Source organism: Camellia sinensis, chromosome 9, assembly GCF_055761805.1.
Source record: "Camellia sinensis isolate YWXY chromosome 9, ASM5576180v1, whole genome shotgun sequence".
NCBI classification, from domain to species: domain Eukaryota; kingdom Viridiplantae; phylum Streptophyta; class Magnoliopsida; order Ericales; family Theaceae; genus Camellia; species Camellia sinensis.
Window position 1 is genome coordinate 178,193,580 of NC_138969.1, and position 13,778 is coordinate 178,207,357.

The following is a 13,778-nucleotide window of genomic DNA, read 5'->3' on the forward strand; positions in this document are numbered from 1 at the left end:
CTACATAAACGTAACGTAACGTGATACCTACACAAACGTAACGTGATACCTACACAAACATAACGTGACACCTATGATCTATGGCAACATTCAATTTCCTATATAGGAAATTGAATGTTGCCATAGATCATATTTATATGAAACGTAACGTGACACAACCATAAACCAGCAACATTTTTACATTCAATTTAAAAAAAAATAAAAACTCATTAAGTTTGCGAAACGTAACGTGACACGTTACGTTACGTTTATATAGGTGTCGCGTTACGTTACGTTTATATAGGTGTCACGTTACATTACGTTTATGTAAGTGTTACGTCACGTTACGTTAATGTAGGATCTTGTGGAATACATTCCTATCTAAATAGGATTTGAGACTCTATAAGAAATTACACAGGACTTAGCCTACCATAAGTGTATGAAAAAAGACTTATAAATAAGTCTCCCTTTTTTTTTTTAATCTGTAATTGTCCTTTGCTTTGTGAAATTAGAGTATTTACTACAAGAAAATAAATATAGTCAAAAAATCATCACCATGCCATTCTCCAAAGCAAACATTACTATTAACATTTATTATTTAGAATAATGCTACATCTAATAATTAATATACCAATTAATGTACTAACATATGATACGGTATAATTTTAGAAGTTTTGATATTTGTAATTCGCATAATAGGTTGAGTAAAGAATAATGTTATAACATATGTTAGTACACTAATTAATATACTAATAACTACATGTAGCACTACCGATATTATTTAATAATTACTTTTGAGTTTACCCACTACACAATAATGGTTTACCATTCATCTTTGAGTTATACTAAGAACTCCAAATGAATTACCAAATTTTTTACTAAACCTCTCACATGGGTGTGGGATCACACAAATCACATCTATGTGTGTCCTACACCCATGTGAAAGGTATGATAGAAAATTTAGTAATTCATTTGGGATCCCTTCATCTTTTGATTTTACCAATTCAATGTTTAATTTATGCATGTATACATAGGGGATAATTTAAACTATATAAACAACCATTTATATAAAACTATTTTAATATTAAAATATACAAACTCCAACATGAAAATTATTCCTTCCACATCTGATTACAATTCCTCGCTAATGAGAAGTATACTTTGAAAATTACAGATAAGAATTGAAATAAGTTAGGAAATTGTTCCTTCCACATCCGATTACAATTCCTCAGTCGCCTCGCACGATAAATGACCAGTCGTATGAGGTAGAAGGATGTGAAAGACGAGAAAAAAGACTGGTAATGACAACTTGCATAGGGTCTTAATTAGGGTAAATTACACAACTAGCCCTTTTAGGTTCAAAATTTTATTTTGATTTTCATAATTCTAATTTAAGCAATTTAGTTCATATATTTTTAATTTTGTTAGAACGTGATCTTTTCACCATGCGGTATTAACATTTTGAATGAAAAAAAAAAATCATGTGCAAAATTAGAGGGATTATAGTGAAATTCAAATCAAATTTCACTTTGGTCCCTCTAATTTTGCAAATGGTCTGTTTTTCATTTCAAAGTTTAACGATAAGTGAAGAAGGGACCACATTGCAATAGAATTGAAAGTATAAGGTTTAAATTGTTCAAATTGAGACCATAAAAACTAAAGTGATACTTTACTTAAATTGCAGGGACTAATGGTAATTTACCCTAATAGAAACCAATACTCAACTTGGCATAATCGATCACCGAGGCATAATATCAGAAATTGTTGATTCATTAACAGAATAATCTTTATCATTTGATTCGTGATGATCAATGAATCTCCCCACAGAGAAGGCAGGTTGTTCAGGTTGGCTAAGAGTTACAATGTCATTTTTTAGCATTACCACAACCGATGACATAGTAGGCCTGCCATATGCATCTTCTTGAACACACAATAAACCAATATGCATGTACCTTAAGAACTCATCAAGATCACAGGACACCGTCAATAATGGATCAATCAATTCCAACCCTTTCCCTTCATTCCATAATTGCCATACCTGTAGCATCATCGGGCCAAATATACTTATTCAAGCAAAATTTCCAACAAGGCTATCAATGTTGAGAAGTATAGTCTAACTCAAGCCAAATAAACTTACATATGCTATAAGGCTAGGAGCGCACTTAGTGAGATGGAAATTAGCATTCCTCATCCCAGTTATGATCTCAATCAAGAGGACACCAAAACTAAAAACATCAGACTTTATGGAATATAATCCTTTCATTGCAAACTCTGGAGCCATGTAACCACTATCCAACAAGAGAAAGGATTGGAAATATATTCAATATGTGAACTAGTGTGATTAATGAAGCTACCTACTTAATTGTTTGACATAAAATAGTTTTGAAAAAAAGAAAAAAAAATGTTCAAAAAACAAACAGTGAACTCACTATGTTCCAACAATCTTAGCAGTGTTAATTGCACCATCATTTCCTCCGAAGATCCTTGCCAGTCCAAAATCTGAGATCTTTGGGTTTAATTCACTATCTAGTAACACATTGCTTGGTTTTAGGTCCCTATGAATGATTATAAGCCAAGAATCCTGATGAAGATATAGCATTCCCCTCGCAATTCCACTGATGATATTTAGACGCCTACTCCAATTCATTTGCGCACGCTTCCTAGGATCTAACCATAAAAGAATAGAAAGAAAAAAAAATTATAGATTTGGAAAATAAACTTCTGATTAACTACAATGAAACATACCCATATTTATATATTACATTTGAATTAAAAAATTGAGATATTGTACAAAAAAAGAAAAGAAAAAAAAAAGAAAGAAAGAAGGATACGAACCAAATAGGAAGACATCAAGGCTGCCATTGGGCATGTATTCATAGATGAGCAGCTTTCCTCTCCATCTATGCAAAACCCCAAAAGCCTTACAAGATTTTTGTGTTGAAGTTTCAATATTAATAAAACTTCATTGGTGAATTCATCTAAACCTTGCTTTGAACAACTTGAGAGCCTCTTCACTGCAACTTCCCTCCCATCAAGTAATTGACCCTGGAAAAAAAATGTTTCAGGCAATTAAAACTAGGAACCAAGAAAAAAGAAAAAAGCACAAAAGAAAAAAAAAATGTCATCACCTTGTAAACAGGACCAAAACCACCTTGTCCAAGCTTATTTGAAGCCGAGAAGTTATCTGTAGCTGCACTTAGTGTCACCAAATCAATGAACGGGAAATTCTGAGAATTCAAGTTGTCCCTGGCCTGCAAATTCTGATGATGTACATCTATCTTTTTGGGGTCCCCAGTTTCATGTAATTGAACTTCTTGGCCAGAAACTTGCCTTTCCTCTAAAATTGGAAAAAAAATAATAATAATAAATAATAACAGGTTTAATTTTAGAGTTATGAAAAAAAAAATAAATAAATAATTGTTAGTGAAGGGAAAAAAAGAAACTTCAACTAGATAGCATCATTACTTGTCTTAGTTTGATTCCTAATAGCAAGACAGTAGACACAAAATCCCACAAGTGCTACAATTAGAATTGCGGATCCAATTGCAAGGCCAATAGTCATCCAATACCTGCGGCTTTCGAAAATCAAGAAAAAGAAAGAAATTACTAAATTTGCGGCTTACTATTTGTACATCAAATTCGAATATTGATAGAGAATTTGTTAACACTTACTTGCAAATATCCTCTGATTTTCTGTTGAACTTTTACTTGCATCCTCATAAAACATGTAGAACTCATACCTTAAGAAGCAACTACAGCTAAAAAGTCTAGCCCCACGAGACTTAGAGCAGCAAGTTGAAGTGTTTGCTATTGCTGTTTCAAGGCATGTGTGTTGGAACAATCTTCTGTGTAAATAAAATAGATTGAAACTAAATCAAAAAAATAAATAAAAAACATACCGAACTTATTTATCGAACCGAATTTAAAAAATCAAAGACCAAGTCGAGTATGTGAAACTCTGTCCTTAAGACAGATTCACCCCGTTACGGTGCTTACGGTTGAGTAGCGTCTATCTCCCAAGATACAATGATCTTAACCAATTTGTAGTAGCACTCCAAAACAAATTTTTTGGCGAACCAAACCTGTGTTCTAACTCTCAGAATATTTATTCTAAAATTAATATGGAGAATAATGCACCAAAGATGATAATTGGACAGCAAAAGGAATTATGCAGACTGATTTATAGATCATACGGACTGCTGGAAATTGGCTGTATTTATAGCCAAATATTTGACCCGAACAGGTACCAAATTGAAGTGAAAAGGTGCACATTTAATTTGAACAGGTGCACGCACTATTCAAACAGATAACTATTTGAATAGTGATCTGTTTGTTGCTTAGAACACTTTTTCAAATTGTTTGAAAAAAGTATCGTTGGTGGAACAATTTTATGAACTCTTGGGATATTTTTTATTAAACTATTTGAATAGTTTAATCAATAAAGGAATAGGCACACTCTTTAGGAAACCAAAATTTGAATTTAAATTTAAATTTAAATACCCATAATAATTTTTTGAAAAAATTCAAATGAATTTTGTCTAAAAAATTAATGTTAGACCCTAAAACGACATTAACTTTCCATTCACTCATAAATGGTTTTGACGTCCCGTCTTCACCGTGTGACTTGCCACGCGACAAGGAACATGTCACCTCTTCGGACCCACCCCAAAAGACGTTTGGGGCCCACTCAATTTTGGCCTCAAAGTTGGCCCAAAATAAGTCATATAAAACACCATTTTTCTAACAATCCCCCACATGAATGGAATTTGACGGAGAGAAAATGCAACAACATGATCTAAATACAGAGAGTACAGAAATTAGAAATATTCTGCAAAGGATAGGTAGCTTTTGGCTTTGAACCTTCCATTGTGAGACACTATCGGATTTAGTAGCTAACCAGTGAACATGATGTCTTGAACTGTTCAGTCGTTTGTGTAAACCAAGACAATAGAACTCACACAGTATATCCCCAGACACAGTTTAGTTTTCACTATTGTGTTCATTTTGGCCCTGAACAACCTGGTCTTCCATGAGTGCTCTAGAGAATTGTAGCCCTTCACAAATCTCATAAAACCGGCCCAGTTCACACTCACATAGGTGATTCTTATGAAGAGTATCCTGCCATACTCCACTAGGTTTACCTAGATATAAGAATCATTAAAATTTTTACTTAACCTCAAATGCTGCAGACATCACTATTTCATCAAAGAAATGGGTAGGAGTTAGACTCCCCAGTGATCCTTCTGAGTGATTCACAACTCGGTTGTCCCTTTGAACCTAGATCTTGGGATCTCCAGTCAACTAGGTTGGGTTGCCGTTGTAGTAACTTTTATTTAATAGGTTTTAGTCTCATTCCCCTCGATGAATTCTCAACTAGCTCTCTTGCTAACCCTTTGGTTAGTGGATCCGCAATGTTGTCTTTAGACTTCACATATTCAATGGAAATAATTCCACTGGAGAGTAGTTGTCGCACGGTGTTATGTCGATAACGAATGTGTCGTGACTTACTGTTATACATATGACTCTATACTCTACCAATTGCTGATTGACTATCACAATGTATGCATATAGCAGGCACCGGTTTAGGCCATATTGGATTATCTTCTAGAAAGTGGCGAAGCCATTCTGCCTCTTCCCCTGCTTTGTCTAAAGCTATGAATTCGGATTCCATAGTAGACCTAGCAATGCAAGTTTATTTGGAAGATTTCCAAGATACAGCCGCCCCACCAAGAGTAAAAACATACCCACTGGTGGATTTTGAGTCTTTAGTGTAGACACCCCATTTTTGACCGTCCTCAAGACTTGGATGTCACCGTTTGAACACTCGGTGATTATCCATGTTTGTGTTCGTTTGGAGTTCCCGGAGGCCTCGGCTCGCGCGCCTTGCCTCAGGATCCCCGAACTCGACCGTTTAGTGTCTGGTTTTGCACCAAACACTTGTATTTTGCCTTTGAGAGGCAGGGTGAGGCTTGGAGACCATCCCCACCCACCACCGGCAGTGGCTAGAGGCCACCGGCTGGTGTTTGCTGCCACCGGTAATGTTTATTGCCGGCCGACACTATTTGTTGCCAGTCAGCACTATTTTGTGCCAGTCGGCACTCTTTTTGGCCAAGATGGCATTTTTGGCCGGCCGATTACTGTGCAGTTGCTTTTTGAGATATTTTTAGGCAGCTGTATTGCAGTGACTTTCCCTCCATACACGTGTGTGGAGGGATGGCCCTCTAGTTTTGCTTAACTTGTAAGTTTTGCAAGTTTGGTGAAAGAGAGATAGAGGCTCTCTCTTGGGGCAAAAAAGAGAGAGACTTTAGACATTTTAGAGAGGGAAAAACACAGAGAGAAGCTCTGGTTTTAGGGTTTGAGTTGCATACATATCCTATCTCTATTTTTACTCTTGTGTGTGTTTTAGTCCATACTATTGCACACAAGCACCTAGTGTTTCACCTTCCTCTTGAAACTAGGGTTCTAAGGGCTTGTTCTTGAGTTTCTTGACTGGTTTGGAGCTAAAGGAGGCCATTGGAGCATCATTTGTGAAGGAGGCTTCAAGGGTGAGAATCTAGTCCCATTTTCCCCCATTTTTGCCTTGATTTTATACCTATCTTAGAGCTGTTTTTGTGCTTATTGTATAACATAAAAAAGTTCTGTTTTTAGGCCCTCTTTATTGTTTATTAAGAGTGTTTTGTTGTTTGAGGGTTGTTCACCACCCTTAGGCCTTGAAAGGCCTCTTTTTTGGACCATTTTGCGCTAGCTCCGGGATTTTGGTGTTGGGGTCTCTTCACCACTGAAATCTTGAGGGATTTCAGTGGTGAAGATGATGCCTTGAAGTCCCAAGAAGGAGAGGGCCACCCCCTCTCCTTGTTGTCCTTGAAAAGGGCATATTTTGGCCTCTTAAGGAAGCCTATGCTTGAGTGTGTGTTGAGCATGTTTGGTCTGTTTTTCATGCTTATATATCCATAATATAACATGATTTGAAGTTGGTTTTGGAACTCCATGCATGCTTAGCATAGTTGCCATGTAATGCCTTGTTTATGCCTTAACATGTCTTAGGTTGTTAGCCTTTGTTGGAGCATGTTTTGGGCTTAGTCTTGTGAAGATTATGTGCTTATCTTGCCATGTTCTAGGTCTATCCTAGGTTGTTTGGGTTGATTTTGGCATGCTTGATATAGCTCCTTTGTATTTGGGCTTGTTAGCCTTGAGTATGTGCATGTGTAGCATGACATCTTTGCATCGATTTGGTGATTTGGGGTCCCCCCACATGTTATTTCAGTCTCATTTCCATGCTTGTTTGATTGCCTTGCATGCCTCTTTAATGCTTTGGAAGCATGTGTTGCATGCTCCTTGTTTTGACCATTTGTGCATGCCTTTGTTTTGAGCCATTTAGATGCCATCTAAGTGGTCCTTCGGGCCTTATGTTATGTGCTAAAACTCTGTTTTGGGTCAATAAGTTCATACCATGTTTAGTCTTGCAAGTGTATTTCAATGCTCCTTGGATTTGCTTTGAACACTTAGACTATTTGTTGCATGTTTAGCTTGATTTGTTGCTTGGTTTGGCACCATCCTAACATGCATTTTCAATGCTTATGTTGCATGCTAATTGTCCATGATTCCCTCTTTCAAGTGTGCTTGAATGTTGTTTGATTTATGCTTAAGTGTTGGTCCTTATGTGCATGTGTGTGTGCATGCCATTTAGCCCTCACTTTTTAGCACATTGGCTGCTGTTTTAGGCCTTATTAGAGCTGCCTAATTCATGTATAAGCCCATCTTTCCATACATTTGCATTGCCACATGTATTCTTGCATGATTGCATAAGTGCCTTGCCATGCCATGTTGCATTCTTAGCTTGTATGCCTAGGTTGCATTGCATCTTGCATGCATGCCTTGTTCCTTGAATTGGTGATGGGAATTGGGCCTAATTTGTTTGATTGGTTTGCATGCATTTGAAATCAAAGTTGCATACTTGGTTCTTTGGGCCATCATGCATGGAAATGCGTGATTGGTGGTTCGAGAACCGAGGCACATGTCCCGTTGAGTCATTACAATGATAAGAGACATGGTTGGTGCATACATGCCTTGAATTGTGCTGCCATGCCTTGTTTTGCCCTCTGTTGCTGTGAGTTGCAGGTCCTGCAGACTTTCTTTGCCGACCGGCAGTGTAAGGTGCCGGCCAGCAACCTTTTCTCTGCCGACAGCTTCAATTTTGTGCCGATGGATACATACCAGTGCCGGTGATGATCCCACTCAGCCGGTGGTACTCCCCAGTGCCCAGGGATGTAACCCTGAGGTTTTGACAGCCTCTAGAGGAGTGAAGGAAGGAAAACAGAGGCAGCTTGTGCATGGTGGCGCGCTTCTCGAGGCGTTTTACATTTTTTTTTTCTTAGTCTATTTAATTTGTTAATTAAATTAGGCAATTTGTAATATTAATTAGCTTGCGTAGTTAATTAATTTATAATATTTATTCGGTCCCTCCGAGCGAGGGCAAATCTGTAATAAATGTGCGTGAGTGTGTGTATGTCTTCCAACCTCACGTCTTTCTTCCCTTTTATTTACCTGCTTATGATGGTAGATTAGGGCATGTTTAAATTCAGCATACCTTATGCTATGCATGTGTGCATTCATGCATTTTGTATTACATGCATTAGGCTCGGCACATCACGCTAACTGCATTCGTACTTCAAATCAAAAAGTGAATATGTGATAATTGTGCATTTTCACATGACATGTTTAGGATAGCCGAGCCTATTCTAGCAACATTTTGTATGCGATGCATTAGACACTCAACATGGACTTGGATCATGCATGTTTGCTAACGAGTTCTTTATTTTGGCACGGAGTACGATGTAAGTATTTCCGCTTTAGCATATCGCATGAGTGTGAATGTTGCCATGACAGCATGCTTAACATGTGGCTAGATGCTTATGTGTTATAAACTGCTTGAATGCCTGTGGGTGAAGGTTGGATTGTTTGAGTTGGAAGAACTCATTGAAATCCGTGTTTTAGCCTACTTGCGAGTAGCAAATTCCAAAGCATTTTCAAAATGAACGGATATGCAATGTTTCTTTCCAAATTAGACAATCTAGTCTATACTTGTTTGTTGCGCGCATAACGTAGTAATTCTAGGCTAATAATTGGTTTAAGAACACATAAAGTTTTCAAAAACGGATATCACGGTTAGTAGTGGCCGGTCTTCGGACCGGGCGAAAGGGGGTGCTCATAGCTGACCTTCCCCGATCGTACCCAAGCTCCCGAGCCGAGACAACTCCGGTGATGACGGACATGTGGCCTTCGGCACCGAGTCAGGGTTTCCTAAATTTCCCATTTTAAAAAATATTTAGGTGGCGACTTTGTATCTGGCAAAGCAGTCCATGTTTGGCACTACTTTTTCATAAAATCTGTTTTCTCAAACGATTTGCCAGATTTGGACTCTTTGGTTCAGATTAAGAACCGTGACACAAACCGAGAGTTTGAACTGTAGCGAGGTTCCCCCCGCGGGCTTGTTACAGTTTCTGGCGACTCTGCTGGGGAAATTTAGAGAGCTTGACTCGAACTCGTGATATCCCGTTTTGATTTCATTTATGTGTTTCTTTGCATTGCATGTGCATTGGTGCGCCTAGGAACACAGTGTTTGCCATCTGCCATTCCTGAACGGTTTGCCGGAGGCTTGTCTTGTCAAGGCATGTCCATAAGGCTGACCGGCTATGGGCTCTGACAGTATGGGAACACAAACCCCGGTTTACCGGGGCACCCTTTTTGACCATTCGACCTAGTTCATATTCGGATCCATAGTGACCATTCCAAATTAGGACAGGCTGCTTATCCGATGTTAGGTTGTTTGAAAACTGCTGCGTGCATAGTGAAACCCTAGCTCCTGACAAAATAGGACAGGGAAATCCTACCCCAACGTAGGGGTGTTTTGGCTCTCCTTACTTGCTATGTGCTTTTAGAGTGTATCTCTACAGGGAACGCATATACCAGTTTGCGAGTTTGAGTATCGGGCCCGAGGGCACCAGAATCAGTATTGTTGAGAATCAGTTATCAGGAATCAGTTATCCGCGGGTATCAGATTCAGTATTTTGGGAACAGAAATCTGGGAACAATGATCAGCAGTAGGGTACAGTTGTTTGGCTACGCCCGTATCCGATCAGTTTGGGCTGAAGCGCTGTCTGTTTTTTTTTCTTTCAGTTCAGAGAGTTGCAGAGTTGATACAGAATAGTCAGTGTCTCCCCTTGCTAAGGCAGGATTTATGGCGGCACAAAATTCAGAAGAAGTTGTGGTTATGACGGCTGCGTTAGAGCAGGGGACCGCTCCGCAGAGTGAGGCCAGCATCAGTATGTCATACCCGCCCAGGTCGCCCGTTGTGCACCCGGTCTGGGCTCCCCAGTTATACCAGGCTCGTGAGCCCACCACCTTTGAATTGATGGGGATGATAGGCGATCTCCAAAGGTCTGTGGCGGACCTCGCCTATGGAATGTCAGCTTCACCGCCAGCGGCGCCATACGCCGGGAATTTCGTACCACAGGAGCCCCCGCTACTGGGGCGGATTGTGATAGACCTCAGCCAGCCAGAGGTGGCTTCCGACTATAGCCACGGTATGCCAGTGCCAACCCAGACCCTTGATCAGGCTGAGGCCAGAGGAAAAGACAAGGCAAAGGTAGACGCCGATCCTATTGAACAACTGCTGTGGGCAGTCGAGGCTCTGAAAGTCAGAGGGATGAACAAGCAACAAACATCTGCAATCGTGATCAAAGTTGTGGATGATGCTTTCCCCACTCCGATCAAAGGCAGTTCAAGCCAGACAGAAAACCGGGATGGGCCCCGTCATTCCCAGACAATTCCTGTAGTTCCCAACCCTGCACCGGGAAAGGTTCAAAAAGCCAAGGCAGCGCCAGCCGATCCTTTCGCCAACGCATCTGGCAAGAATCCTCAAACTGCAAAGTACCTGCCCCGAGGGCGCAGGGTTTTTCACGACCTCCACATGCCTTTGTCTAGGGCATTGCTAATATTGGCGAAGAATGGGCATCTTAAGCCTTTGGAGCCCCGGCCACTCCCGAAGAATCTCCCCGCCACCCATGATGCCACCTTGTACTGCGCGTACCATCAACAGTCCGGTCACAGTACCGATGGATGTTCCCGCCTTCGTCATGAAGTGCAGGATTTGATTGATAACAAGGTTATCCGACCACCCACCTCAGGCAAGCCTGTCACCACTCAGTTGTTGGATTTCGAGGGCTCAGATACTGTGAGTATGTAAAGTGAATCGCCTGCGGGCAACATTTGGTGTATTTTTGAAGCGTCTGGCACGCATTGTTGAGCATCGGTGAGACCGAGTTTTGTAAATCCTGGCTTGGATGTCGAGTCAGTCTTTTGTTTTTGAGTCTGTCTCTTTGTCTTGAGTCAGTCTTTTTTGCTTAAGGGTCTGTCTGGTTGTATCGAGTCAGTCCCCGTTGTATATAATACCAAGTGATTCTGGGGTTGTTGTCCCGAACACCATTTTGTTTTGTAATTATTACCTGTTTTTGTCTTGAGTCTGTGTCTGCCGAGGGGCCAGTTGCACCAACAGAGCCGATTGAAACAGCTGTTGCTATCTCAACTTCATGCTTGCTTTCAGCATAAGGACCAGAGAATTTGATTGGGCTGACAGTACATCTCGCCTGCTCTCCTGCGCGCCAAACCCATTGCATTAACCTAAGTTTTCCAAAAACAAACTTTTTAAACGCTGCGGTGATGAAAACGAAGAGGAAGGAATTCCTCGGGTTTTGCAAAATTTTGATCATTTTGAGAGAAGGAAAGGCGTGCTAAGCCTTTTTATGAATGAAATCATGCTTGTCGGCGTGAGTACTGAGAAGGATCCTGGCCTAATCCAGATTGGTTCCACACTATCTTCGGCGCGAGCGATTTGTCGCTTTCTTAAAAACTTTCAAAAACAAATGTTTTACGCGGCCCTGCGAAGACCTGTGTGGAATCGCTCTTGAGACTGCGCAGCCTAGGATCGCTCTCAGCCTCAAGATTCGACCTGTTGTCTTGAACCTCGAACTCATCCGGAACATTCAACAGTCAACCGTTGGAGGAGGCCCGTGTGGCTAGTTTTGAAGCAGCCCTCGAGCAAGAGGCACCAAAGCCAAATTAGAAGGAGTGGATCTCGCCGGAAGAAGCTTGTGGAGTAACCGAGATGGATTCTCCGCAAATCAGTGCAACAACCGTTCTCCTAGACACAGAGGGGCTTCAATTTCAGGAACCATTTGGCATGGACTTGCTACACTTTTACCCTTGAGAGGCTCGCTGGGCCGAAAACCCAGAAGGGCGACCCAGGCAAAAGTTAGAGCAAGAGAAAAATACAAAAAAAGCAAAAATGCAAAAAAGAAGAAAAGAAAAGAAAAGACAAAAGATACAAAAAAGAAAAGAAAAAGAAAAATGCAAAAAAAAAAAAGAGAAGAAATAGAAAATGAAAAGAAGCTCGCAAGGTCGAAAACCCGCATTGGGCGCCTTGGCAAAAATGAGAGCCAAACAAAGTGAAGGTTAAAATACCCGAGTGTACCTTACCCGGAACTACGTAAGGCTTGATTCCCATGTTTGGGATACGTAGGCAACTTCATCATGAAGTCCAGCCCCCAACGCTTTCATAGCGTCTCAGTCTATGCAATGGTTTCGATTTCATCCCAAAGTCCAGTGGCCAACACCCTTCAAGGTGATTGTGTCCATATATGTGTTGTAACCGTCTTCGTCATCTCTGTGTCCGAGAGTTCGACCACTGCCAATGAAGACTGTCTGCGGATTGCTGCGGCACCATCCCAAACAAGGGGCAACTTTCCGTTGCCACCAGCCGTCGTGAGACGCCATTCAAACTAGGGGCAACTTTCCGTTGCCTCCCACCCCCCTTCAAACCAGGGGCAATTTTCCATTGCCTCCGACCCGAGGTTGCGCATCTCGAAGAGTAAGTTCCATGCTTGTTGAGCATTGACTGTTTGAAAAATAGTTTTTTTTTTTTGAAAATTTTTACTGAGGTTGACTATTTTCTTGAAAACTATTCCATTTTCCAAAACTGGACCATTGTCTTGGACCCAAAAAAGGAAAATTTTCAGTACTTGCAGCCTGACTTGCATGCTTTTCAAATCAAAAATCGAACAAGTACGTTAATCCGACTCTCATTTTGATCAAAACTGTTTTAGTAGAAAGCAAAAACAAAGAATGGTTAAAATGATGAACTAGGGGCACAGTTGAGCCAGGCGTTCTGTCTCTCCCCCGTCATCGACGTACTTGCCAGAAGAGCGCTCTGCCCGTCAGAAGAAATAGCTGTGAGGTAACGGTGTTGAGCATGAACCCACACATTTCTATTTATCCATCAATCACCCCGGGGAGGGATGAAAAATGAGAGAATGAAGAATAGAGAGGTGTAAGTTGAGAGAAAAGTGAGGAAAAGGGGTTTTGAGAAAAAAATCCGAGCTCGAGAGCCGAGTAATGTGAGAATCACAAATCAGACAGGGTGGGAAACAATACCCAGTTTGAACTGGCCCCTCGTGATCTGAGGTCCCCCATTTTCGTTTACGCGTCTGTGTGTCGTGTCTCTTTGATCTGACGGTCTCGTCTTTTGTTTTTAGTCTTTTCCGAGCGTGTCTCGTTCTGTTTAGGTCGTGCACCTATATTTGAGTCCTCCCCGCTGTGTTCGGTTGTAGGCTCGATATCCCGGTTTGAAAAACCCTCATTTGATTTCAAAAATCCTTTACACTCGGAATGCTGTGCCATTCTCTACATTTGAGCATGTCTCAACCCTAGCTGGTTTCACCTTTGAAGGCCGTCTTGTCGGATTG

General features: G+C 40.7%; 2 protein-coding genes across 2 annotated transcripts in view; both read right to left on the reverse strand.

The window, feature by feature from the left end:
* Positions 1-1,717: 1,717 nt before the first annotated feature.
* LOC114268030 (cysteine-rich receptor-like protein kinase 10) lies at positions 1,718-4,221 on the reverse strand. The gene is made up of 6 exons (XM_082889598.1): positions 3,445-4,221; positions 3,108-3,316; positions 2,815-3,024; positions 2,409-2,646; positions 2,117-2,267; positions 1,718-2,017 (listed from the first exon to the last, which is right to left on the reverse strand). Exons 3-6 carry the CDS (start codon positions 2,846-2,848, stop codon positions 1,718-1,720), a joined length of 723 nt encoding a protein of 240 aa, XP_082745724.1. The 5' UTR covers positions 2,849-3,024; positions 3,108-3,316; positions 3,445-4,221.
* The window catches only part of LOC145799955 (cysteine-rich receptor-like protein kinase 10), a 31,734-nt gene continuing 20,808 nt past the window's right edge, over positions 2,853-13,778 (reverse strand). Inside the window, exons 2-5 of the mRNA XM_082889599.1 lie at positions 3,445-3,548; positions 3,108-3,316; positions 2,941-3,024; positions 2,853-2,879 (exon numbers count right to left, since the gene is read on the reverse strand). Of these exons, the coding sequence (XP_082745725.1) occupies positions 2,853-2,879; positions 2,941-3,024; positions 3,108-3,316; positions 3,445-3,548 (424 nt within the window). The remainder of the gene's footprint in view (positions 2,880-2,940; positions 3,025-3,107; positions 3,317-3,444; positions 3,549-13,778) is intronic.